This window comes from Leuresthes tenuis, unplaced genomic scaffold (genome assembly GCF_036924035.1).
Source record: "Leuresthes tenuis unplaced genomic scaffold, fLeuTen1.0.hap1 SCAF_18, whole genome shotgun sequence".
Taxonomy (NCBI): Eukaryota; Metazoa; Chordata; class Actinopteri; order Atheriniformes; family Atherinopsidae; genus Leuresthes; species Leuresthes tenuis.
This window is the reverse complement of record NW_027325372.1, coordinates 10,571,424-10,598,284: the sequence shown is the minus strand read 5'-3', so window position 1 is coordinate 10,598,284 and position 26,861 is coordinate 10,571,424. Positions and strand designations below refer to the sequence as shown.

General features: G+C 40.4%; 4 protein-coding genes across 5 annotated transcripts; all 4 read right to left on the bottom strand.

Moving 5' to 3' along the window:
• cyp51 (cytochrome P450, family 51) lies at nucleotides 1-3,629 on the bottom strand. Its single transcript, XM_072369974.1, has 10 exons — nucleotides 3,358-3,629; nucleotides 3,157-3,255; nucleotides 2,282-2,458; nucleotides 2,054-2,180; nucleotides 1,702-1,876; nucleotides 1,402-1,521; nucleotides 1,044-1,239; nucleotides 617-712; nucleotides 357-525; nucleotides 1-279 (listed from the first exon to the last, which is right to left on the bottom strand). Exons 1-10 carry the CDS (start codon nucleotides 3,538-3,540, stop codon nucleotides 101-103), a joined length of 1,521 nt encoding a protein of 506 aa, XP_072226075.1. The 5' UTR covers nucleotides 3,541-3,629; the 3' UTR covers nucleotides 1-100.
• Nucleotides 3,630-5,297: 1,668 nt separating this feature from the next.
• On the bottom strand, nucleotides 5,298-15,048 carry krit1 (KRIT1 ankyrin repeat containing). Of its 2 annotated transcripts, XM_072370005.1 has the most exons (18): nucleotides 14,967-15,020; nucleotides 11,621-11,794; nucleotides 10,506-10,675; nucleotides 10,021-10,174; nucleotides 9,850-9,942; nucleotides 9,628-9,757; nucleotides 9,280-9,523; nucleotides 9,049-9,164; nucleotides 8,782-8,925; nucleotides 8,531-8,687; nucleotides 8,016-8,123; nucleotides 7,481-7,637; nucleotides 7,124-7,275; nucleotides 6,838-7,004; nucleotides 6,600-6,687; nucleotides 6,285-6,491; nucleotides 6,029-6,145; nucleotides 5,298-5,827 (listed from the first exon to the last, which is right to left on the bottom strand). In XM_072370005.1, the coding sequence occupies exons 3-18, from the start codon at nucleotides 10,605-10,607 to the stop codon at nucleotides 5,738-5,740; spliced, it is 2,226 nt and encodes a 741-aa protein (XP_072226106.1). In that variant the 5' UTR covers nucleotides 10,608-10,675; nucleotides 11,621-11,794; nucleotides 14,967-15,020; the 3' UTR covers nucleotides 5,298-5,737. The 2 variants fall into 2 exon arrangements, with proteins under 2 accessions (XP_072226106.1, XP_072226107.1); XM_072370006.1 differs by lacking the exon at nucleotides 11,621-11,794 and having other exon boundaries at nucleotides 14,967-15,048.
• On the bottom strand, nucleotides 13,295-13,981 carry LOC140274701 (protein rapunzel-like). The gene has a single exon (XM_072370071.1). It carries the CDS (start codon nucleotides 13,979-13,981, stop codon nucleotides 13,295-13,297), a length of 687 nt encoding a protein of 228 aa, XP_072226172.1.
• Nucleotides 15,049-21,755: 6,707 nt separating the features above from the next.
• Nucleotides 21,756-23,508, bottom strand: LOC140274940 (protein rapunzel-like). The gene is made up of 2 exons (XM_072370327.1): nucleotides 23,446-23,508; nucleotides 21,756-22,821 (listed from the first exon to the last, which is right to left on the bottom strand). Exon 2 carries the CDS (start codon nucleotides 22,766-22,768, stop codon nucleotides 22,082-22,084), a length of 687 nt encoding a protein of 228 aa, XP_072226428.1. The 5' UTR covers nucleotides 22,769-22,821; nucleotides 23,446-23,508; the 3' UTR covers nucleotides 21,756-22,081.
• Between the last annotated feature and the right edge of the window lie 3,353 nt (nucleotides 23,509-26,861).

Below are 26,861 nucleotides of genomic sequence, written 5' to 3'. Positions count from 1 at the left end.
TTTTTCTTCAATTCAAGTCCCAGGACGTCAGAACTTCTAACACTCGGGAGGTTCCTTTGTGTCCTTGTTTTTCACACCTCCACCACCCGCCTTCTGTGTCTCACTGCTTTCTCCTCTTATATCTGATGATGGGGTTGTGAGGGGTGTGAATCATTGTGGTGTAGTTGATTGTGGGGAAATATCCATCGGCAAGGTCGAATTCATACATACGCAGCATGGTGGACCAGATTGTTTTGATCTGGACGTAGGCAAAGTTTTCTCCAATGCAGCGATGACGGCCTGAGGATGGAAAAGGGAACAGATTAAATGCTGGTCGGTTTACAGGTAATCGCAGACGGAGAATTCATTTAACGCACCAGCTCCAAATGGCACGTAGGCAAACTTTTCCCCTGCAGCAGGGTTCTCATTGAGGTAACGCTCAGGCTTGAACTCCATCCTCTCCGCCCAGGTGTCATGCAGACGGTGGTTGACAGTCGGGGAGACACAGACCTGGTGGCCCACGGGAATGGTGTATCCGGCAGCAGTCTGAGAGCACACAAAGTTCACACGACAAGTTTCAGAGAAATGGAACAATGAAGGCGAGCAACTGTAGGCAGTATATGATGCGTAAACCCACCTGAGGCGTGCGAGCCATTCTCATCATGGTCATGATGGGTGGGCGGAGCCGCAGGGTTTCCTTTAGGCAGCGCTCCAACAAGCTGAGATCCTTCAGCTGAGGAGACCGACAGGGAAGAATGAGGACTCACCAAGTCTTTGTAATCGCATCAAAACAGCCCCAGAAGAGTCACTACTCATTTCATACCAAGTGTTTCCCACTGCTTTTACATTCATATACAACCAAGGCTCAATATGGGGTCATATTGTGGGCTCCCACCTAAATTCACCCTAGAGGAAGCGGTAAGTTTTGTAGAGACCCCGAGGTGCAAAACACAACAGAGCCACCACAAAATGTTTTATGTAGTGCTGTTTTTTCTGTTTATTGTTTGTCTTCTGCACCTCTGGGAACCCTAACTTATGTTGCTTGCCATTAAAGGGCCTCTAACCTGATCCAAGTCCAGAGGAGGCAGGTCTTCTCCACACACAGCCTTCTGCTCGGCGTAGCAGCGCTCCTGCAGAGCTTTGTCTCTGGCCAGGAAGAACCCCATCCAGGCGCTGGTGGTAGATGACGTGTGCTGGCCCGCAAGGAGGAGACCAATCAGCATCCCCGCAATCTCATTATCATTCAGCGGCCGACCGTCTCTGCAGAGAGATCGCAGTTCAGAGAGTTTAAAAAACGGTTTACCCAAACACATTTCCTCTGACTGTTATGCTGTTTCTTTGCCTGACCAACTAAAACATGCCAAAGGAGGCATGTTCGACTGATTTTCATTGATAGTGCCCGAATAAAGGTGACCAGCTTACTTGTAGGTGGCATCAATGAGGGTTTGGAGAATGTCGTCCACTTTCTCGCCAGACATCCTGCGTTTCTGAATCACCTTGAAGAAAATATTCTTGATCTCTCTGTGAGCTTTGTCCCTCTTCCTAAAAACAAAGAGTCAAACAGTTTCTTTAATAAGCTAATATTATAATGCCTAAGCCGAATGCCTTTTTCAGGTGGATACTGTTTTTCTTGCTAAATTCATTTCAGCCTTTCGTTCATACAGTGGCAGGTGCACAGAGAACAGTGGCTGCACGCAGATGTGAGGGTCGTCACAAACCCACCTGAAGCTGGGTAAGGGCAGCCAGGTGGGCAGGAGCCAGGCAGCATGGCTGAACCCTCCGTCCAGGTCGGCATAGAGCTGGGCCACCTCTTCATTCAGCATACTGCGGATCTCCTTCCCGTGGAGGCAGGTGCTGGCTGTCAGGATGATCAGCTCGGACAGAGCGTCAAACAGGTCTGACACAAGCAAAAGTTCACTTAGCGAGCTTTCTACGAAATATATGAGTCGTGTTACGTTATTACTCGAAAATGTGAGGTCTGGACTCAAAACACAGCTGCACAACACATTCTAAATAATCAGTTATAAATCTCAGTCAGTCACATTCTCATCGCTAGGATTGTGAAGCATCTTACTTCGCTCCCCACTGTCTCCCCATCTCTGAAAATACTCGATGGTTTCCTCCTCGATTAACCTGACATGCTCCCTAAAATGAGCAATGTTCAGTCCAGTCTTCAGCATCTTCTTCTGTTCCAGAAAGATCTGCAGCAAATTAGAGAAAGTGCGTTGTAGCTGACTGGCACAAACGTTCCCTCTAAAGCACCCGAGAGACTTTGTTCATAAATGTGACCCGACGGACTCACAGGGTTCGGCACATCATAGGCTACTCCTTTGCCAAACACCGGAGTGGTCAGCTTCGAGTAAACGTCCTCCGCATTCAGGTCTTCGTTCTTGCTGTTGAACATCAGGGTGGCTGCTTCGCTGCCCAGCAGGTAGGTGAAGGTCTTCCCCACCATGGTGAAGCTGAACACAGGGCCATACTGCAGCACAGCGAGAGACACGGAGGTCAAGGAAAAACTAATCTAATGCACTGCCTTTATCTCAATTCTAACTTTTAAAACCTTTAAGTAATGATTCGTATTTATACACATATCAAGCTTCTTTGTTCTAAGAGGTCACAAATCAAAATTACACGGGATCAAGAGCTTTATATGGCATCTAACATGATGGGAAAGTCAAGAAATGCATCAATATCTGAGATTAATTTAGATTAGATTAGATATTATACAACTTTATTGATCCCCTTGGGAGGTTCCCTCAGGGAAATTAGGATTCCAGCAGCACCATTACAGAAAATAAAATAAAAAAATAGTATAATAATTAGAATTGCACATATAAGGATATGTACGATAAAGATAGATAATAATACAATAAAGAAATCCTAACAAGTGGGATATTGCACATTATTATTGCACTACTGATACTGCTAATCCATTTCAATAAAACGGTTCTTGTGTGTGAGCAGCGCAAACACAATGCAGTCTGTTTTCTTACATCTGCACAGGAAAACTGGAATTTTACTGGATTCAACTGGAATTAAAACTCAATTCTATTTAGTTTGATCTCACAGCTTCAGATAACAAGCAAATATTAATGTTTGCGATGAAGGATCGAGTGTTTGCTAAAAACAGGACAGTTCGTGAGCGAAGAGCTGCAGACGGACTAATTAAATACTTACTTTTTCATAAGCGTCTTCAAGAAATTCAATGGGGCTTTTTCCAAATGCAATCGCATGGCCAAGAAAGGGAATGCTGGAGGGGATGTAAGGTGGACACTTCTGTGGGAAAAAAAGAAACGTTATGTTGAAATGCACGAGCGTCAATAGCTACAAACAGACTCTTAAAAACGGCAATGCATTAGTAATATTAGGGCAAATTACCACATCTTTTTCTGAAGACTGTCTGAGCAGCAGTTTGGAGACATAACCGATCGTGAGAGTGAAGAGTGAAGCTGCAAGCACCACGGATGTCAGGTTTTCGGATATTTTCCCCACCGTGTTCCCGAGTATGTTAGAGCTTATCTGGTAAAAGTGCGCAGACATTTCAACAAACGACTCACGCATTCGTCAAAAAGCTGTAAGAGAACACGACAAAGGTATATCCCAAACGTCTGGCCGTCCAACTAATGTGTTTCGTTGGTCCGTTGGAGATGTCGCTACCTGTCAACACAGGTCCTGCCCCCGCCTGACCAGCTGTAGCTTTTGATTGGCTATCGGACGCATGTCAGTCAAGTGGCTGTGACTGTGATTGGCCGGCGCTACCTGAAGCGATGTCTTGCTATATGATGTCAGTCCAACAGCGCTATCACAATCGATTTAAAGCACTTTTTATTAACTCTTTTTTTTTTGTAACTTGTAGCTGCATATGAATGAGCACGTTTTTTTTTTTTACCTATAACGTCTAACAGCTCTTCTAATTTCTGATTACCTAAAAGCGACATATTCCATACTTTTACAAATTTAGTTTACAGTCTTGTAAAGCAAACTTTTGTCCTATATACAGCAGAGGTGACCATCTAACTTACGACTTACATGTCAAATCATTCAAAATTATATTTATTTATCTTAATAATTGCACGCTTGAAACAGTTTACAGGTGAAATCCTTACTGTAGGAACTCTACACACTCTTTAATTTGTTTATCTAAGATACTAAGATTCATTACAAGGCTTTTGAGACAAAATATCTTGCCAGGTCATATTTTTACTTTCTTCTTCTGAAACTTCATAGTTTGGCATTGGGACTTACATTGTTATTGTGGTGGAATATAGAGCATGGACTTTGTGGTGAAACTTTTATCATTTGTTAAGTTAGAAACGTTATAATTTGTTGTGTTATCTGTGCATTTACTGTTTCATCACGTCAAATAGAGCAATAGATTGTCTTCTTGGCTCCTTATTTTATTTTTTTTTTGGCTCTTGTACTGTCTGAAACTATGGAAACCACATCAAAAGCTGTAGCTGAGTTCAGGCAGTCCAAATAACGTTATTATTTTTTAGCCTTTCCTTCACCATCAAGCCTTGGTTGTGTCAGAAAGATCTCTTATAAGGTCTTGACCTGAATAAACGCACAATAGACAAATGCTAGAGTTTCTTATCTCGAATTATTTTCCTGCCTTCGGAGTGTGGTTCAATTTCGATGACACCGGGCCTTTGGGCTTCACTGTCAGATATGCATTCAGTACCGTAGTCCTAGCCTGCTTCACAGCATGCAGGTGTCAAACATGTGTCTCGTAAAGGTGCTTCCAGCGTCATCAGGCTTTTTTCTGTTCTTCAGTTAAGTCTTCCAGGTTTGGCCTGAGATGGAATACAGGTAGATATCAGATATCCATCGATAGAACTTACCAGAAGTTACCAATCAAATTGTGTAACTTTGATTATTTCGTTCATGGTTGTCCACCTTCGGTGCAGTGCCTCGTGTCATATAAAGCTGATGTCCAGCTCTGGTCAGCAGCACTATTCAACGCTTCTTCAACACCTCCTGATTACTGCTGCAGTTGTGCTTTTGCAGGTCAACAATCTTGTGCTGCGCTTTTCCACTTTTGTTAAAATATTATATAATTTAATCCCACTGGTGATTATTTTCCTTTTTCAGCCATTATACAGACATGCAGATAGACACAGCCTCTATTTATCGACATGTCGTGGTGTTAATGAGTCACTTTAAAACCACGTTTTTCAGTTTGCTTAATTGGTAATCTGTGTCCTTGAATTTTGCACCTTGTGTCAGTGCACTCACTTTTGCTGCTTTGAGTCACTGCTTTCCAATATAGTGTTTAGATGTTTAAGGAGGAAATACTAAATAATTTAGGAATAGTGCAATTATAGAGAGGTGATGTCATTTTTAATCACTTGACGTTGAATCGATTATTCAGAGGTGTGTATGCAGGATCAGAGAATTTAGTAATTCCTTTACAGACAAAACAATTAATCCCTCAGTAAGACACTTCAGCCAAATAATCCACAAAATGAGCCACGCTAAAATAACAATTATTCATAAGATGAAAGTTGAAACATTACCGTCATGTCTTGCGCATACATCAATCGGTTTATTAAAACAAACATTAAATAAGAAACGTATTTACATTGAATCAAAATGTAGGACTCATCAATTTACACAAGGTTTAGTCATGTCAGATATCACTAGCTTGTTATACAAAATGAGGCATTCGTGGAGAGACGGACTCTCTATCCAGAATTTCGACAGTCAGATGATGGTCAGCATGAGGAACCTACACCCGGGTCTTTGGCAGATGTGGTTTTCAGCCATAGGCATATTTATCTGTAACAGCTTTATCATTTGGAGTCATGTGTCCACTGAGTTTCATTAAAAGCTTCACAATAAGGCCAGCCTGGAAGGAAATAATGAACAAAAGAAGATAAAGATCAATTTGCTAATATCTATTTTCAACATGTAAAATTTGAAACATCAGCTGGAATTCGTGAGAAAAGCTTTGGATTGTTTTTTTTTTGGATTTCGTCCTTCTGCTTTCGACAAAAATCCCAAAATACAATATCTTAAACTTTAACCCACTTGAATTCGGAGCCGTTACCTGTTTTGTGTGCACAATAAAGTTCATTTTGTTGTCACCGCTGTGGATCTGGAAGTACTGGTCAGCGTGTCCGAGCTGCCACATGAACGTGCCATACTCCAGGCTGATGAGGAGCACCTGCGGGTGCCATGTGTTCATATAACACACAAAACAACTTTACAAACTCAAACCTTTCCCAGTATTCTCGTGTGCTAATGAGCGATTGTTCGGAGAAATTTACTGGTCAAAACTGAAAGATCTGGAGTGCAGAAGATACCTTAGTCTCCATGTTCATGAGATGCAGGCCCTTTGTGTTGACTCCGACATACACACGGATGACTTTGTGGTTGCTCGCACTGGCCTTGGTGTAAACCTGACCCGTGAAGAAAGCCGCTCCATAGGTCGGGATGTCCCAGCAATTCTGCAAAAAGAGTCTCTGTAGGTGGTGCATCTCTTTGCTCACTCCTTCGCTGGTGCTCAGGGCCTGTTATCGGGGGGGAGGGGGGACACACAGGCGAGCTTCGAGTCAACTCAGGGAGCAATCAGATATTATTCAAAGGATTGAAATAAAAAGAGAAAAACATGAGCGTACTTTGTATTCATGGAGAATCCTGTTGGTCCAATGGTATGCCTTGCTTTTCACCTTTAATATTGGTACAATTGATTTCAGGTTTTCCTCGCTGGTAAAATACAAAAAAAAAAAACTAATATTAAGTTTTCTCATTCGGCTAAATGCAAAAATAGCATTCAATTAAAAATGTCATTAACTTTATTGTCCGTTGTTCATTCACGTGCATTCAAATGCAAATATGATCCAAAAACAGTCTCACTTGAGGAAGCCTTGCTTGTGCTTCTTGCTCTCATAGTTGCCATAGATGATCTGCAGGAGGAGGCTGGCAAGTGTGATCAGTTTGCTGTCCGGAGCAGGAAAGAAACCCTTCAGGAGGCAGTGACGGGCCTCATCGAACAGGATGAGGATGGCCAGCGGATCTTCCACCTGCAGCAAAGCAGCGAGTCGCAGAGTGGAGATGTTTTTCAGGCAAGCTGTGCAACTCGGACGATTTCAACACAAAAGTTGTGAAAAAAAACAACAACTTCTTTTTCAACGTGAATTACCTTTTTCTCAATGTCAAGAGGCAGTCGGACGTCCCTGCGGAGGAAGAGCTGAGGTGTCTCTCTTTGAGGATCGAGCACCGTCAAGTCCGTCACGATCTCTGTCCAGATCCGAAGGTGCTGCAGGGGTTTGTGGTACGGCTTCAACTGCAGGTCTGACACGCAAAACGCACACAAATCCTTATACTGCATTGCAACAATGACACAACTGAGGAAATATGCTAAATATACACATAATATGGGAAAAATATTAAATGTATATCAAATCTTTTTTTTAAAAAGACTTGGATAAAATGTGTCTTCCGAGAAGTTGACAAAGCAGCTCGAAAGGCACATGAAGAGTTAGGCGGGTCTACTCACGGAGGTTCTCTGAGCAGATCCAGATGGTGAAGTACTGCTGGGTTTCCTGAGAAAGCCGCATGCCCTCCATTATCTGCTGCACTGTCGTGTTGTTACCATGTTTTAGCTCCACAGAACGATACGAACCATCCATGCGGTAAATACGCACCTTTTCATACTGTGGAACGCACACACACGGGTCACACACGAGAGAATTAAAGTTACTTTACTGATGACACCTGCCTGACACCTGAGACTATACTTGAGGAAACAACACCATCTAGTGACCAACAACGTCACTTTGCTTAACATTACCCTTTGGTGCCTTTATTCTCCTTTCACCACAACTTGATCATACAAATTGTCCTGTTAAAGCTCTCATTACATTTATATTACACTTTAAAAATACAGTAATAGATCCGTATCACAACTGTTTTTATATGACCAATGATGACATATGTTGTTATAAAGCTTGTATTTTCTCTAAAACAAACCATTTTCATCACAGTCTGGTTTCCAGCTTAAGTACTAACCAATACAACCGTGTGTGACTCACCGGTTTGCTGCTGGCTTGCTGCAGAAGTTTCATGGAATCCTCCCATTCGTTCTGTTTGTTTTCCTCACACACCTGGAGAGGTGATCTCTTCTGCTGATCCTCAATGTGCTGTTGCGGGAGGAGCAGATGCCAGAATTCGACAGTTATTAACTACCACTTTAACAGCAAGCTGGGTGTTGATACGTGAACTGTGACATCCAAATTTTCAACGTGAAGTCAGTAAGCCATACTTCAAAGTATTAGTGTAGTTTGGTGTCATGAACACCCAATATAATATAACTCTAAAGGCTTTATAACAAGAGAACAAATTTAGATTAAATTCAAGCCGATTTAAACAAATAAATAAATCAAACATTAACCATATTTAGCCTTTTATCTACCAGAAGGAAAAAGTAGCTGTGGCAAAATTAGATCGATATTTTGTGAGAAAATAATATTTATGCCAGTTAAATCATCACAGTCTCGCTGTGCAAATACCAAAAGGAGAAAAACATAGTATTAGTCATGTTTCATACCCGGTCGATCTCAGGGTGCTGCAGCAGAAGCTGCACTATATCTGCATGGCCTCCTCTGGCTGCAAAGTGCAGAGGGGAGCTGAGCTGGCCGTTCAGCAGGTTTGGATTACAGTTTCCTTTCTCAAGCAACAGCTTTGTTGCTTCCACTTTACCATGCCTGGAATGAACCACGTAAACATTGTTCATCATAATCGGGTCATGGCAAAGTCTAAGAAATTAAGAGCAGGCCGAGAAATGAATATCAGACTTACCAGCAGGCATAGTGTATGGGAGCCCAGTGATCACTGTCCAGCTGCTTGACTGAGAAACCGCTGTCGAGAAGCTTAGAGAGCAGGTCTGTGTCTCCTTCACAGGCACTGCGATGGAGGGGAAAGTCGTCCACCCACTGATGTTCTCTATGGAAAAAAAAACATGAGTCTAATTATCCAGGAGGCTTCAAAAGAAGAGAAATTAGGCACAAAGAGGAGCAGAAACTAATGTCAGATGACAGCGCTGCTCATGCAAGACAAAGCCCTCACTTGTCTTCCGTCACACAGTTTGGCCCGTGTTGCCATTTCTCCCTCTTAGGGATTTGGATCTTGGAATAGTCTGGTGCTCCAAGCCCAAAGTATGGGTTGATTATAACTTTATCCACCTGCAGACAAACAAAGGGGAGGCAATTTAGGAGTCATAGGAAATACGATGGGCCTCTTTTACATAAATGCATCCAACTTTTCATCATTCAAACCAACATAAAAAAGCTCTCTTACCCGGTTGGTATACTGCAGATCGGAGCCATACAATGGATTGAGGACGCACATGTCTGCCTTCTCCAGGGACATCATCTTGCTCTTGATCTCCAGAGCAGTGTAGCCCATGTGCAGACCCTCGTCACTTAGCTTGCCCTCGCTGCTGTAGGCTGGGTTGCTCACGTTGGTTTTCACCCGCTCTACAGGTGCTGGCCTGAACAGGGCGGGGATGGCGTGAGGCACAGTGTGCTGCTCTGCTAACCATCTGAGGAGGGAAAAGAAACAAAGCTGAAACCTGATCTACCCAAATCCTCATTTTAGTATTGGTTACTGAGAAAGAGAGGACCACGTTCACAGAAATATCCTCACTTGTCTAAGGCCAGGAGCATCTTGGCCGTGATGGGGCAGAAGTGAGTGCTGGTTTCACTGCATACCCGCATGATGTCCTGAAAGCAGTAAAAACTGGGGCTCCCGGGGTGGTGGATGGGCTTGTTGTTGTCTGTTTAAAGGGAAGGAGTCATTAATCTACCACATGTACAGCCAAAACCGAATCTTAGGAAACTCGTTTGGTAAAAGACATTTTGTGCCCACCTTTAACATTGACTGGCACAACAAAAAGAGAGGCCTCTTTCCCTTCATTGTCACTATCAAGAGCAAATTTCTTCATATGCACCACACGTTTTCCTGCAAACCAAAACAATCCAGATAAAGCAGTCTGATGAGGTCATGAAAGTCTTTGTGTTTGTGCAAAAAAAGCCTCACCACTGAAGCCTTGGTTGTTGGAGATGGGTCTCATAATTTCATCGACATAGTCCAATATGGATTTGGATTTGTCTCCTGCTTTGATCTTTGTCGTCAGAAGGACTTTCTTTCTTTTCTTCTCTTTCCCCTCCAAAGGCACCTCCTTCAACAGGATCTTTGCAGGCAGCAGGGAAAACAAGAAAACTAACAGTGAGTTACAGTCTAGATTGTATGGTTGGTTGATCTGTTCAGATGTAGGCATTCTCATTTTGTTTAGTAAGATTTTGACTTTTTATTGAAAACTACTTGAGGTTTGGGCAGCTGATGAACTTCTGTCGAATGGTGAGGATTCAGTAAATTCAATTAATTCTACTTCAACTATCAGTTTGCAGTTTTTTTCCATTTCATTCCTTCATCTTAAGTGGTTACATTTTCACTTTTTGCTCTGTATATGACACAGTATAATTGTTTGGACTAAGAAAGCATGTAGTGGATTCTCAGCATACCTCATAGGCTTTAGCTCTGTATTCCTTGGAGCTCAGGCTGACTTGATTTTTTGGACGAATGACGGCAACAAAGACATCTTCAAGGCTGTCCTCGTTACCCATCGTTCCCACCTCTCTTCAGACCCAACCAAACATCCAACATGGGGGCCAAATCCTGTGGAGAGGCATGCCTGAAACGACAAGTCGCATCATGACTGTGGAGAAAAATTATTTCATGCTTAAACTATAGAATAACGGATTAATTCACTGACTGATTCATTCTGCAACTATTCTGCTCATCGATTGCTTCTTTGAGTCAAGTTTCTAGTTTTTTAAGCTTCTCAAATGTTAAGACTCGCTGCTCAGCTCATTTGATCGTCGCTGTCTGTCAGTTGACAAAATTACACAAAAACTAATGAGCTGCATTTCATGAACGTTGGTGGAGAGGCAGACAACTGGATAAAGCAGGTGCTGCTCATTTCCACATCCTGATCAAAGTCATATCACACAAATATATGCAATTATAATGGGGATTTATAATGGGGATATCAGTGGTCAGACCAATCAGTAAGAAACTACGTGTTAATTGCTGCCTTAATCTTACTACACAGGCTGCTTTGACTGTCTAAGAGCAAATATACTACATCAGAAATGTGGGTCTGATGAGCAAGAAAGAAACGTCACTTTTTCCTGGGTTACAATGGGCAATTTACCTATAAAACCAGCAGTGAAACTTCATCATTTCTAAAGTAAAATACACATACTCATGTGCTATTTCATATCATAAAATATATCAACAGTCGTCGAGGCTTTTAACAGCTTAATCTTAATCAAAATACATTCATCAGATTTTATGAGCTACACCGTAATATATTTTAGTAACGCTCGGTGCAGAAACCAGCTTGAGTTCAAAGGAAGGTCACGCCCCGGAAACTAGAGTCTGTCAACTTAAAACTGTTCTTATGTTACGTTTTAAGTCCTCAGGCTCTACCACACATGCAGTTACGCGCAAGCTATAACATTTTCTTGTCAACACAAATAAAAGTAAACTTTTTGACATAATCAGCAGCTGTAGCCGGGATGCTACACTCAACCACATCCCTGCTTTTTCCGCTCGATGAGCAGCTGAAACTTACCGAGTGCGATACGACCCTTCCCCAAACGGACCAAACACAACTTCTCTCGGCTCTCCGACAGCCTTTGCTATTTTCAATAAACCATCCGAAGTCAAAATACTGCTCCAGGTTAGCTTCCACAGTAATTTTTGTTTTTAGGTTAGAGTGGTTGCAGGCCTTTAAGACGGGGCAGGGCTGCAGAGACAAACAGAGGAATCACGTTACGTTTGATTGCAGCGGCTCCGGTAGGACAACAGAGGACTCTGGTGGTGAGGTGGACTCGGTGCGGCAGCTTAAAATACTGTCCCACTGTAGTTTATAGGTTGAAGTTATCAAATCAGTGGGTCAAGTAGAATTTATAAAGTCAGAGTTTAAAGTATTTATTGGGTCGAACTGGTTGCTTATCAGGTAATAGAGACATATGTAGGAGTCATTTAGTTTGGGAAAATTGCTAAACAAAAGGTGTTATTTGGAAAACATTGGAGTAAAAACAATTATAACCTAGTTTATGGTTAAATTATGTCAGACGATTTTTTCCCACTTCTTCAGGGACAAATTTGAGGAAAACGCCAACTGCAACTAGCAACTACTTAGCAACAAGTTAGCTTAGCACAGTTGCTTGGCAACCAAAGAATGTTTGGGGAAGTTATTCCTTCCACACAAGAAACAAACAGAGGAAAACACAGATTATGAAACGTCACTTTGGGGTTTTTTTCTGCTCAGGATACTTTTTTCACACATGCACACAACCCTCTGAATATATTTTTTTTCTTTGTCATGTTTCAACAGAGAAGAGCCAGCTGTTGCCCTTGGTCTCTGTCTCAATGCATTATTTAATACGGTGTCTAGCTAACAAATAATAATTTTAGAGCATATCAAGCTTGTAGTCCAGTTTAGCAAGACTGAATTATTATGCCTCATGAAATGTTAAAGTATACTGTGTATAATTTCTGCCTGTTCGTGTAAGTATGGCTGCCTGAACTGCACAGAAGTTTGTTTCAAGTTACTTGTATGATGATTTTATCAGATGATGCTGTGGCTACCAAATCATTAGCTATTTTTACCAGATGCAGTTAGAGCCATTTTTATAGAAGAGAGACTTCTTATGTGCTGTATGGATCTTAAGATTTGGTACAAGCTGTGCTAAGATCCTTGCCCTAATGAGCCAAATGTTACTGCTTTCACGAGTATGAGCCACAAAAGCTTCAGAAATTAATTTCTTAGCTGATAGGTAACAGTGTTAGTGAGCACAACTAATTTATCTTCATATGTTACAGATATTTGACGTCGATGTTTTGCTAAGACATGATGAATCCAAAAAGTTTCACTGTGTTGCAGATGTGTGTAGGTAAAACAAAATTCACAAATATACAACTTAACCGCCTAATAATTTATTTGTCTTATTGAAGAGATTCTATAAAACTTCAGCATTTCTCCATGTGTGACAGGAATCATCAGTAAGCTATAGTGGTCACCTTAAAAATAGTATACATAGTCAAAATAATAACTAAATCGCAACAATATGAATAATAGCTGCAGCTCAAGCGCACGCACGTAACATTACTTTGGTTTTATATTTATATTTGATTATTACATAGTTGGTCTTTTTCATGTTGTCCACAGCTGAAATTACAGACTCTTCTCTGGGTTGTTGGCTTTAAACCCAGAGCAGGTCCTCTCTTCGCTGGTCCATGTTCACGATGATTTGTCTTTGCATTGACTGAGCACCTCCTGCATCTTGGCCTGGATGTCTCCCACCCTCTTTGCCCACTTCTCCCGCACCTCATCTTCATCATCCTCTGTAACAGCTGTGTAGCCCATAAGGGCGATGAGGCCCATGTGGAACAGGTGTGCGATGTGAGAGCAGCGATGCTCCATGATTTTACGATCGCCATCGCAGTTGTCCAGGTACACCTTGAGCAGAGGTCTTCCGAACAGCGCGTTTGTACCCATCACACCGCGGTAGTACACGTCTAGGCTCATGTCAGACTTGTCTCTCTCATAAATCTTCTCAAATTTCTCCATGTAGTGCTGGGTTTTGCCTGGATCTTTCTTCACCTGTGCCACCATGTCGTTGAAGGCATTGTACTGGTGCTTGATGTACTCCTCATACTTGCCAAAAGTTTCGTTTACCTCATCAATGCGGATTCTCTTCAGGCATTGTTGGTTTTTTTCGGAGATGCTTTCCAGTTTACTGCGGATTCCCTGGAAGTCCTCATCCAAAGGGTGCCCCTCCTCCTCCACCAGACCCTTGCGAGCCACACCGACCAGGGACGAGACAACACCGAAAATGGGGTCGATTGAGGAGGCGAAGGAGGACACCTTCTCCACACAGCACAACACTTTGGCTGCTGTTTTCTTCACTTTTGCCGCATCAGCCATCACTGCTGCTATTCCTCTATTACGTTGAGATCCGCACGAAGTTGGCCTGGAGGCTGTAGAGACAATTTAGAATTAAAACTATACGCTACAGCTGAATCCATCCTCTGCTTGGTACCTTCATTGTTCGAGCAGAAAGCCTCAAATATTCCTTCATCATCGATATCAAGCTTAACAATTTGTTATAAAAGCAGATCTTATCTATAGGCACACAGGGTCTTTAACAAAAAGGGATGCAAGTAACAACACTTTGATAAACATGTTGTATATTTTTTTCATTTAATCAACTAATATGGTCGATGAAATATTAAATAGGAGGGAAGGTACACGTTGATTTAGTTTCACATTTGTTTGTTTCCAACAGCCCATAGACATTCCTAACATAACGTTGACATTTTGGCTTAAAAATGTTCTTCCTTAAAAAGAATTGGCCTTTAATCATTTGTCCTACTGACTAATCAACCAGGCACTGCAGCCACGGGGGAAGTTTTTTTAAGTGAGCAATCCAAACAAGTAACATTTTTGTCTATTTCTTTCATTTATGATGAACAAAGCAATCATATATTAATTTCTGAGACTAAATCAAACTGTAGTGCATCTCTCCCATAGTGGTGACATTAATCATCCCTCACAATGTTGTCCGGCTGGAAAAATAACTCGGGAACAAGAGTAGGTGTGTCTTATTTTGTATCATTACAAGTGAGACTGGAAACAAACAAAAGGTTATGTGTTGTCATCTTCAGTGTATCATGTTAAGCATCTGAAACAAGCCCTGGCAGCTGCTTACTTAGGCATTTTCCCATTAAACTCAAGATGTGTTGCTGGCAGTTATCAAGCTTATTCCTTTCATTTCCTGATTCCCTGCCGCCCATACATGAGCCATCCTCTCATGTTCCTATCAGTTTGAGCTCACCCAGTTTTCACACACTGATTAAACATCCTTCAAATCCAAGATTATAAACCCTGGAGGCAAACAATGTTTACTCACCAGAGATAAAACTGTTGGTGTCCCTCCGTCTACTGCAGCTGTCTGACTTTCCTTTCCACCATTTTCTACCCTTGTCAAGTAAAGACAGCCTCTCCCTGCCAAATAAGGGAGTAAGCACCAGGAAGTGAGGCATGCATGCCTTGTGCTGATTGGTTGAGGGGAGTTCCTTCAGATGCACTGTGACTGAGCTCCAAACAGACTGCAATAAGGGCAGACTGTGGTGATTGTGTTGTGTTAATTGTAGCTTCCCACATCTTCATAACCACCTGGAATGACCAGAGATATGTTATACTTGATAAACAGGAAATAAAAAGTGTTTGAGTGTCACTGATCATGCTGAGAGTGTTTTTATTTGTTATTATTATTATACACGAAGAGCAGTGATATTCCATCAGTTTTTGAAGATGAAATTAAGAATCAATTCACCCAAAAAACAAAAAAAAAGCTGTCCACAGTTTTCAAATGGATATTCATTTAATTGAGCACATTTGAAAGTAACAAAGAACCCCCTCCCCCCAAGCATAAAGAGATTATGCTTACAGACAAAAGCCAAGACACCGTAAATAGCAAAAACAAACAAGCAAAGACAAGAGAATTTGTAACTTATTAGATGCTGACAATGCTGAAGGACATAGTGAAAATTGATAACCCAAATGGAGAACTAGACAGGCGTCAAGCAGGATGATGGTCTAAAAAAAAATCCCAAAAACGTTCAAAATTTAAGGTGCAGCCGAATGCAGAAATTAATTAGTGCACTAAATATGAGCCAAACTAACATGAGAATGCAATGACCCTCTATTACTGAACCCAGGATACCAGGGAGTATTTAAACAGAAGGCGCTGATAATCAACAAAGGGCAGGTTTGGTAATTGGCTAACTCAGCACAGGTGTGTGGGAAATGGCAAGGAACGCTAAAATCCAGACAAACTCAACAAAGCTAAAATCAAAAGGCAAAAACAGAAAATATGTGTATCTGAGATATTGGTAAGCTGGCCCTTTAAATTGCCTGAAAAGACATGTACAGAAATCCAACAAAAGGCAGAATGAGCTCCCAGAGCCGAAACGCTTACAGCTATAGAAACGTGCTTCCTGCCGCAGACTTGACTGCTCAGCCTAAAACAATTGGCAGTTTCTATGCTTGATGGGTTGGTCTAAGTGCAGTTTCAGTGCCTTCTCTTAAATATCACTGCATAATCGCAGTGTAGACATACAATATTAGATACCTTCATATGAAACGATCAGACTGAAGGATATGGCCTGTAAATCAAACAACAATTCTGTCATTTTGTCTCGGGTCCCAAAAACATTACAAACTATTCAACATCTCTGACTTGAGCAGGCCGTTTCAACTTATAATAGTTTCAAGATAAGTTGAGAAGTTGATAACATGGATGGCTGACTCTCCCCCAGCCTCTTCGGTGTCAGAGATTTGGTTTGTGGTTTCCGTGTTCTCCTAGTTTCTCGACTAACTGGAGCAGAACAGAGACATCGAAAAGCTCATTAGTAACAGCAGTCATTTCCTTATATAGCTGGTCAAGAGTTTGTGCTTCCTATTGATAGGAAGTAGACTTTTTTTTTTATAAACCAAATCACAGTCGTTTACTGTTAATTTCCCACATCGTGTTGGTGTGACGGATAACCCAAGATAACCCCGAATAACCAGATAACTTGAAATCCAAGTATCCATGCAGAACAGGTTTTTCTTAGGGAAAGTATATGTGTGTGTGTTGTAAAGTGAGTTTACATTGTGAATTCACACCTCTGCCTTTGCAGAACTTTTCATCACAGTTGAGCTTTACTCTTCAGCAGTGTTGGTCATCTTACTTTTAAAAAGTAATTAGTTACAGTTACAAATTACTTCTCCCAAAAAGTAACTCAGTTAGTAACTCAGTTAGCTCATTGTAAGAGTAATTAGTTACTCAGCAAAGTAACTGTGATGTTATTTTCATGTCCTATACGCTATTACCTTCAGTAACATCTTTAATGTCAAAGGTGTTCATATTAACTGATTGAAGAATAAAAACACTATATACAGTATTTGAGAACATTTGGTATTTATTTGAACTCAATAGATTGCAATCTGCCATATGACATGCATTGAAATAAAAATATATTCAAGTGCAAAATTAAGAAACACATGTAAAACTTGGGTAAAACAAAACAAAGGAAAATCTGAACATTAAGTAGTGCAAATTGGATAAAGTATTTTTTCCTGGGCATAGTGTGCATGTTACATAAACATTCTTACCTTTAATTAAAATGAGCGAGAAGTAATTGCCTTGGGTTATAAAAATTTATTATTGCCAACTTTCTCTTCCCTATCCATATTTCTATTATAATAGTCTCCATCTCAACTCCAATATCGATAACCCTGTAAGGAATGCCCTCTTTAACAAACGTGACACATCCACCTCCTACCCCTTCTTCCCTGTCCCTTCTGACTGCCATGTATCCTGTGATAATAAAATCTAAATTTGGTTTTAACCATGATTCCTGTATGCACAATATGTCTGGTTTTTCCTGCTGACTATATATGAATTGTTTAAATTCCTGACCATTAGCAATTAGACTTCTTGCATTCCATTGAAGGATTATCATTATTATTAATACTATCCAATACATGATGAATCTTGACTGGCCTGAACACTTAACTCATCTCTCACTTCTTCCCATCGTATCCCTCTCATACCCAGATGATGTACTGCTGCTTTGACTATGATTTGTATTCTTTCGGTTTTAGATTTAACATCTGCAGTCGCATTTATGACCCCTGCTACAAATGTCACCAATCTTTTTTTCTCCTCCACCATTTTCTTTTCAATTTCTTGCCCAATATCCGTCACCACTTGTTTCTCTCTATGCTTCTGCTTATCATTCTCCTTTCCCGCTCTCCTGGCAGCTTCAGCATACGATATTTTCTCATTCACTTTCATCCACTGCACTGTTATCCCTTTCTTCATAACCTCACATCCCCAGTATGCTACACTATGTTCTCCTCCACAGTTACAGCATTTTGGTTTCACACCTGTCCCACATTTCCCATATTCATGGTCCCCTCCACACCTTGCACACCTTCTTTTCCCTGTGCACCTGCTAGCAATATGTCCGTACTCTTGACAGTTGAAGCACCTCATTGGTTTTGGGACAAATTCTCTAACACTATACTTTACAAATCCAAAATAAACTTCTTTTGGGATCGTTTTTGCATCGAATTCTATAACCACTGTTTCTGATTCTTTTTTCTCAGGCCCTCTTGTCATTCTTTTAACATCTTTAACTGTTGTATTTCTTACTCTCAGGTTTTCTATTACGACTTTCATACTGATTCCAAGGGGAACCCCTGTTATCACTCCCTTACATCCAAAACTTCTCTGCTCTCCAACTCTCACCGTTTTTGTAACTTTCATTTTTCCCACACTCACCATTTTCCGAGCTTTTTCCATTTGTGTATCTGTGTTGCACCCGATTAGCAAGTTTCCATCTCCTAACACTTTAGCGTATTTGACTTCTCCTACTTGTGTTCTGATTATTTTTGTAATTTTTAATGGATCCATTTTTTAACTCCCCGTTCACCTTCAAATCTCACTACAACATTAAAGTTTCCCTTCTTCCTATTCCTTTCCTCATCTTCCTGTCCCTCACTCTCCGTGTCTTCTACGCTATCTTTATCTTCTTTCTTTCTCTTTCTCCCACTTTCCCCTTTACCCCTTCCTCCTCTCCCTACTTGCTCCCATTCACCCCCCTCTTTATCATTCTCAAACTCCTCTTCACTCATCTCCGTATTGTTACAACTCTCTCTATCCCCTTCCATTTTACACCCACTTAACAAAAGTAGCGTTAGGATATCGCTACCGGACCTGTACAGGCCCTCGGCCAATATCCCCCACTCTACTCTCCGTAAGTTATTTTTCTACCTACCTTCTACACTCTAGTGATGATGTTAAACACTCCTTTTTTCACTTTTTCCTCTCGTGTAGTTTTTGAATTTACCGCACTCCACCAAACTATCCTCTCAACGTCCTCTCTTCCGCCTTCCCAGTTCTCCGACCAGGGATGAGACCTTAAGAGGGATTGTCAAAATAATCACACTAAGAACGAGGTTCTTGTTTTTAGGTTAGAGTGGTTGCAGGCCTTTAAGACGGGGCAGGGCTGCAGAGACAAACAGAGGAATCACGTTACGTTTGATTGCAGCGGCTCCGGTAGGACAACAGAGGACTCTGGTGGTGAGGTGGACTCGGTGCGGAAGCTTAAAATACTGTCCCACTGTAGTTTATAGGTTGAAGTTATCAAATCAGTGGGTCAAGTAGAATTTATAAAGTCAGAGTTTAAAGTATTTATTGGGTCGAACTGGTTGCTTATCAGGTAATAGAGACATATGTAGGAGTCATTTAGTTTGGGAAAATTGCTAAACAAAAGGTGTTATTTGGAAAACATTGGAGTAAAAACAATTATAACCTAGTTTATGGTTAAATGATGTCAGACGATTTTTTTCCCACTTCTTCAGGGACAAATTTGAGGAAAACGCCAACTGCAACTAGAAAAAAGCTGTTCCTGCGAAACAGCTGTGAGAATGCATTTTAAGTTTAATGGATTAGTTGAACATGCTCAAATAGCTGAATCTAGTGGAAATTTATCAGAAATCAAGTGATTAATAGTTAAAATGGCTTCAGTGTAATATACAGCAGGGAGTGGAAGAGTGATGTCATCAGTGATGTCATCAGTGACAGGAATGTTTGTAATCAACTGCTGCTTAACAGCTCTCTCCCTGTATAACCTGCAGATAAGGCTTTTTTGGATACTATGACCTCCTGTGAGAAAACCGGAAGAGCGAGGAAAATAATTTGAAGACCGTAAGAAGTAGAAGGCTTGGAGGAACGCAGCAATGTAGTTTTTATTTCAATGGAGTGAAAGAAATTTAAACGGCAGCGAGTTGAACACAGTTGAACCTGTCTCTGGCGTTCCACCAAATTTCCATTGGAGTTAGTGAGAGAAATTGAAAGGTTTCTCTCGCTTCAAGGCTCATAGCTGAAATTCTGTAAATGTGAGCTATTTAGTAGTTACATCAGCTGAAAGAGGACAAGTGTACCTACATGTTAAGGGATAATTTGTTTGTCTGAGTTAAACAGTATGAAAGTTAGAGGAATTTGTTTGAATAGCAGAAAACGTTAAAATGATCAGTGTGCCACTCTAATCTTCTCATTCATAAAAATCAAGAAGGAGCAAAAATTTTCACGTTTTTTAAACTGTCATATTTCAAAATTGGCTTAATATTTTAAAAAGCTGAATCATTTGGTAATAGCTGAATGTCTTGTGAACATTTTAAAGTTTGAATGGTGTCTCTAGCTGAACGTATGTTGAACTAGTTGGGTTGGAAAGAGGACGTTTTTGAAGAGTTGAAAGAAATTTCCATTCTTTTGAATGAGGAAAAAAGTTGAATAGAAGTTGAATAGTTTAAAAAGTGTAAAAGATGTCAACACCAAAAGTCATAGCATAAATCTCCTGAAGGAGTTGAACGTTTTGATACCAAAATTGTTGAAATCGGTGAAAGATTGCAGGAGTAGTTAAGTGCCAAAAAAGAGAAACAGGAAAACAATAGTGAGAATGCCTTAAAGCATTCTCACAACTAGCAACTACTTAACAACAAGTTAGCTTAGCACAGTTGCTTGGCAACCAAAGAATGTTTGGGGAAGTTATTCCTTCCACACAAGAAACAAACAGAGGAAAACACAGATTATGAAACGTCACTTTGGGGTTTTTTCTGCTCAGGATACTTTATTCACACATGCACACAACCCTCTGAATATATTTTTTTTCTTTGTCATGTTTCAACAGAGAAGAGCCAGCTGTTGCCCTTGGTTTCTGTCTCAATGCATTATTTAATACGGTGTCTAGCCAACAAATAATAATTTTAGAGCATATCAAGCTTGTAGTCCAGTTTAGCAAGACTGAATTATTATGCCTCATGAAATATTAAAGTATACTGTGTATAATTTTTAAAAAGTTGTTCCTAGCATAACAGCCCCATCTTCTTTTAGAGATGTTGCTTTGTTCAGCTATTTTGGAAATATTATTACCACAAGTTTGAGATCAGATTACGCTGTTTGCCCATTAAAATCCCAGCAGCACCACCTCTTACTACGATATACTAAAAACCATAATCTATGATCCCCTCTTGACAAGTGAATTTGTACCCAGTGTGTTTTTAGGTCAGCACAGTGAAATGCACAGCTTAATTAAGCTACTTTTACAGCTAAACTGTGAATTTGTGAATTAAGTTTACATGTACATGAGCAGAATCGAATTACTGTCTAATGTACGTACAAGGCCACAACGATGGACTGTGTGAGAAAGCATTCAAAACATTCTGCCTGTTCGTGTAAGTATGGCTGCCTGAACTGCACAGAAGTTTGTTTCAAGTTACTTGTATGATGATTTTATCAGATGATGCTGTGGCTACCAAATCATTAGCTATTTTTACCAGATGCAGTTAGAGCCATTTTTGTAGAAGAGAGACTTCTGGATCTTCTGGCTGTATGGATCTTAAGATTTGGTACAAGCTGTGCTAAGATCCTTGCCCTAATGAGCCAAATGTTACTGCTTTCACGAGTATGAGCCACAAAAGCTTCAGAAATTAATTTCTTAGCTGATAGGTAACAGTGTTAGTGAGCACAACTAATTTATCTTCATATGTTACAGATCTTGGACGTCAACGTTTTGTTAAGACATGATGAATCCAAAAAGTTTCACTGTGTTGCAGATGTGTGTAGGTAAAACAAAATTCACAAATATACAACTTAACCGCCTAATAATTTATTTGTCTTATTGAAGAGATTCTATAAAACTTCAGCATTTCTCCATGTGTGACAGGAATCATCAGTAAGTTATAGTTGTCACCTTAAAAATAGTATACATAGTCAAAATAATAACTAAATCCCAACAATATGAATAATAGCTGCAGCTCAAGCGCACGCACGTAACATTACTTTGGTTTTATATTTATATTTGATTATTACATAGTTGGTCTTTTTCATGTTGTCCACAGCTGAAATTACAGACTCTTCTCTGGGTTGTTGGCTTTAAACCCAGAGCAGGTCCTCTCTTCGCTGGTCCATGTTCACGATGATTTGTCTTTGCATTGACTGAGCACCTCCTGCATCTTGGCCTGGATGTCTCCCACCCTCTTTGCCCACTTCTCCCGCACCTGATCTTCATCATCCTTTCTAACAGCTGTGCAGCCCATAAGGGCGATGAGGCCCATGTGGAACAGGTGTGCGATGTGAGAGCAGCGATGCTCCATGATTTTACGATCGCCATCGCAGTTGTTCAGGTACACCTTGAGCAGATGTCTTCCAAACACCGCGTCTGTACCCATCACACCGCGGTAGTACACGTCTAGGCTCATGTCAGACTTGTCTCTCTCATAAATCTTCACAAATTTCTCCATGTAGTGCTGGGTTTTGCCTGGATCTTTCTTCACCTGTGCCACCATGTCGTTGAAGGCATTGTACTGGTGCTTGATGTACTCCTCATACTTGCCAAAATTTTCGTTTACCTCATCAATGCGGATTGTGTTCAGGCATTGTTGGTTTTTTTCGGAGATGCTTTCCAGTTTACTGCGGATTCCCTGGAAGTCCTCATCCAAAGGGGGCCCCTTCTCCTCTCCCAGACCCTTGCGAGCCACAGCGACCAGGGACGAGACAACACCGAAAATGGGGTCGATTGAGGAGGCGAAGGAGGACACCTTCTCCACACAGCACAACACTTTGGCTGCTGTTTTCTTCACTTTTGCCACATCAGCCATCACTGCTGCTATTCCTCTATTACGTTGAGATCCGCACGAAGTTGGCCTGGAGGCTGTAGAGACAATTTAGAATTAAAACTATACGCTACAGCTGAATCCATCCTCTGCTTGGTACCTTCATTGTTCGTGCAGAAAGCCTCAAATATTCCTTCATCATCGATATCAAGCTTAACAATTTGTTATAAAAGTAGATCTTATCTATAGGCACACAGGGTCTTTAACAAAAAGGGATGCAAGTAACAACACTTTGATAAACATGTTGTATATTTGTTTTCATTTAATCAACTAATATGGTCGATGAAATATTAAATAGGAGGGAAGGCACACGTTGATTTAGTTTCACGTTTGTTTGTTTCCAACAGCCCATAGACATTCCTAACATAACGTTGACATTTTGGCTTAAAAATGTTCTTCCTTAAAAAGAGTTGGCCTATAATAATTTGTCCTACTGACTAATCAACCAGGCACTGTAGCCACGGGGGAAGTTTTTTTAAGTGAGCAATCCAAACAAGTAACATTTTTGTCTATTTCTTTCATTTATGATGAACAAAGCAATCATATATTAATTTCTGAGACTAAATCAAACTGTAGTGCATCTCTCTCATAGTGGTGACATTAATCATCCCTCACAATGTTGTCCGGCTGGACAAACAATGAGGCAAACAATGTTTACTCACCAGAGATAAAACTGTTGGTGTCTCTCCGTCTACTGCAGGTGGCTGACTTTCCTTTCCACCTTTTCTACCCTTGTCAAGTAAAGACAGCCTCTCCCTGCCAAATAAGGGAGTAAGCACCAGGAAGTGAGGCATGCATGCCTTGTGCTGATTGGTTGAGGGGAGTTCCTTCAGATGCACTGTGACTGAGCGCCAAACAGACTGCAATAAGGGCAGACTGTGGTGATTGTGTTGTGTTAATTGTAGCTTCCCACATCTTCATAACCACCTGGAATGACCACATACCGGAGATATGTTAAACTTGATAAACAGGAAATAAAAAGTGTTTGAGTGTCACTGATCATGCTGCGAGTGTTTTTATTTGTTATTATTATTATACACTGTGAGCAGTGATATTCCATCAGTTTTTGAAGATGAAAATAAGAATCAATTCACCCAAAAAACAAAAAAAAGCTGTCCACAGTTTTCAAATGGATATTCATTTAATTGAGCACATTTGAAAGTAACAAAGAACCCCTTCCCCCCAAGCATAAAGAGATTATGCTTACAGACAAAAGCCAAGACACCGTAAATAGCAAAAACAAACAAGCAAAGACGAGAGAATTTGTAACTTATTAGATGCTGACAATGCTGAAGGACATAGTGAAAATTGATAACCCAAATGGAGAACTAGACAGGCGTCAAGCAGAATGATGGTCTAAAAAAAAATCCCAAAAACGTTCAAAATTTAAGGTGCAGCCGAATGCAGAAATTAATTAGTGCACTAAATATGAGCCAAACTAACAGGAGAATGCAATGACCCTCTATTACTGAACCCAGGATACCAGGGAGTATTTAAACAGAAGGCGCTGATAACCAACAAAGGGCAGGTTTGGTAATTGGGTAACTCAGCACAGGTGTGTGGGAAATGGCAAGGAACGCTAAAATCCAGACAAACTCAACAAAGCTAAAATCAAAAGGCAAAAACAGAAAATATATGTATCTGAGATATTGGTAAGCTGGCCCTTTAAATTGCCTGAAAAGACATGTACAGACATCCAACAAAAGGCAGAATGAGCTCCCAGAGCCGAAATGCTTACAGCTATAGAAACGTGCTTCCTGCCGCAGACTTGACTGCTCAGCCTAAAACAATTGGCAGTTTCTATGCTTGATGGGTTGGTCTAAGTGCAGTTTCAGTGCCTTCTCTTAAATATCACTGCATAATCGCAGTGTAGACATACAATATTAGATACCTTCATATGAAACGATCAGACTGAAGGATATGGCCTGTAAATCAAACAACAATTCTGTCATTTTGTCTCGGGTCCCAAAAACATTACAAACTATTCAACATCTATGACTCGAGCAGGCCGTTTCAACTTATAATAGTTTCAAGATAAGTTGAGAAGTTGATAACATGGATGGTTGACTCTCCCCCAGCCTCTTCGGTGTCAGAGATTTGGTTTGTGGTTTCCATGTTCTCCTAGTTTCTCGACTAACTGGAGCAGAACAGAGACATCGAAAAGCTCATTAGTAACAGCAGTCATTTCCTTATATAGCTGGTCAAGAGTTTGTGCTTCCTATTGATAGGAAGTAGATTTTTTTTTTTTTAAACCAAATCACAGTCGTTTACTGTTAATTTCCCACATCGTGTTGGTGTGACGGATAACCCAAGATAACCCTGAATAACCAGATAACTTGAAATCCAAGTATCCATGCAGAACAGGTTTTTCTTAGGGAAGGTATATGTGTGTGTGTTGTAAAGTGAGTTTACATTGTGAATTCACACCTCTGCCTTTGCAGAAGTTTTCATCACAGTTGAGCTTTACTCTTCAGCAGTGTTGGTCATCTTACTTTTAGAAAGTAATTAGTTACAGTTACAAATTACTTCTCCCAAAAAGTAACTCAGTTAGCTCATTGTAAGAGTAATTAGTTACTCAGCAAAGTAACTGTGATGTTATTTTCATGTCCTATACGCTATTACCTTCAGTAACATCTTTAATGTCAAAGGTGTTCATATTAACTGATTGAAGAATAAAAACACTATATACAGTATTTGAGAACATTTGGTATTTATTTGAACTCAATAGATTACAATGTGCCATATGACATGCATTGAAATAAAAATATATTCAAGTGCAAAATTAAGAAACACATGTAAAACTTGAGTAAAACAAAACAAAGGAAAATCTGAACATTAAGTAGTGCAAATTGGATAAAGTATTTTTTCCTGGGCATAGTGTGCATGTTACATAAACATTCTTACCTTTAATTAAAATTAGTGAGAAGTAATTACCGGTACTTCCTTTGAAATTCCCTGGCTGTCGCCAAATCACTGTCTTGTTGTGTTTGGCAGTCAGAGCTGCAGTGAGACCATAGACATGTAAAGAATTTATTCATGTGGAATCTTTATTAAGTAAAACAGCGAGCGCAGGGCATGATCCGCACACCCAGCCAATCATCATTGCATTTGCAAAGGTGTCATCATCCCCACCCCTGCTCTCTCCTGACAGCTGATGTGTGACCAAAACCTGACACTTTGCGCTTCATTCAACTAAATTGTGGTAACGCGCACTTCACATTCTCAGTAACGGCAACGCCGTGGCAATGATGGGAAAAGTAATTAATTAGATTACTCGTTACTAAAAAAAATAATGCCCTTAGTAACGCTGTTATACTCTAACGCTGATAATACCAACACTGCTTTTTAGACCGATTTGTGATAATCAAGTCCTCATTTTCATCTTCAGTTTCCTGTAACAAAAAAAACCCAACATGACTGCATTGCTCCAAATTACAGTCCGTGTAAATAAAGCATTGGAGTAATTTCGATACAGTTATCAAGAGTGCAGTTTCAGAGGACCGTAAGGTACAAGCATGACTTCTGTGATTTTGAATTTCCTGCTTGGTTAAATGATTCGATTTCCAAACAGCTGACAGTAGTGACTTTTATTGGATTTCTATTAAATCTGCAGGATTTACATTATCCACCATCATTAATCCTCCCTTACATTTCCCTCTTTGGTTCACTTGCCCCATCTTGTTCATTATAAGTCCTGTTCGTCATGATTATGACAAGGCAATGTAAGTTGTTTGACACACATTCATTGTGTTTTGTGCACAGAAACTGTATGAACTGTCTAACTTCGCGTTTCAGCACACATTGGGGCTTTGTGAATGTGTGAGAATTGAAAACCTTTTCTTTACTGCCATCAGGTGTTAAGAATGAACATCTGTGCCGGAGATTCAGGAGTTTATTACTATTCCCACATAGTCCTTGTTAGTGTTTATAGCCCTATTTTCAAAATGAATGGGAAATTGTGTAAAAGGTAAAAGAAAAAAAAGAAAGAAAATAGAATACTATTATTTTTATAAATCTTATTAACCAATAGTTGTCAAATGTTGAAAGTGGGGGCGGTTTTACAATTTCATGAAAAATG

Coding starts and splice junctions, on each gene's coding strand:
- cyp51 (XM_072369974.1), bottom strand. CDS start 3,540: ATGCGTGAGTCGTTTGTTGAAATGTCTGCGCACTTTTACCAGATAAGC. Junction 3,256..3,357: donor AGTCTTCAGAAAAAGATGTG/GTAATTTGCCCT, acceptor TTTTTCCCACAG/AAGTGTCCACCTTACATCCC. Junction 1,240..1,401: donor CTCATTGATGCCACCTACAA/GTAAGCTGGTCA, acceptor ATCTCTCTGCAG/AGACGGTCGGCCGCTGAATG.
- krit1 (XM_072370006.1), bottom strand. CDS start 10,607: ATGGGTAACGAGGACAGCCTTGAAGATGTCTTTGTTGCCGTCATTCGT. Junction 9,524..9,627: donor ATGCTCCTGGCCTTAGACAA/GTGAGGATATTT, acceptor TTCCCTCCTCAG/ATGGTTAGCAGAGCAGCACA. Junction 7,276..7,480: donor GATCTGCTCAGAGAACCTCC/GTGAGTAGACCC, acceptor TTTGCGTGTCAG/ACCTGCAGTTGAAGCCGTAC.
- LOC140274701 (XM_072370071.1), bottom strand. CDS start 13,981: ATGGCTGATGCGGCAAAAGTGAAGAAAACAGCAGCCAAAGTGTTGTGC.
- LOC140274940 (XM_072370327.1), bottom strand. CDS start 22,768: ATGGCTGATGTGGCAAAAGTGAAGAAAACAGCAGCCAAAGTGTTGTGC.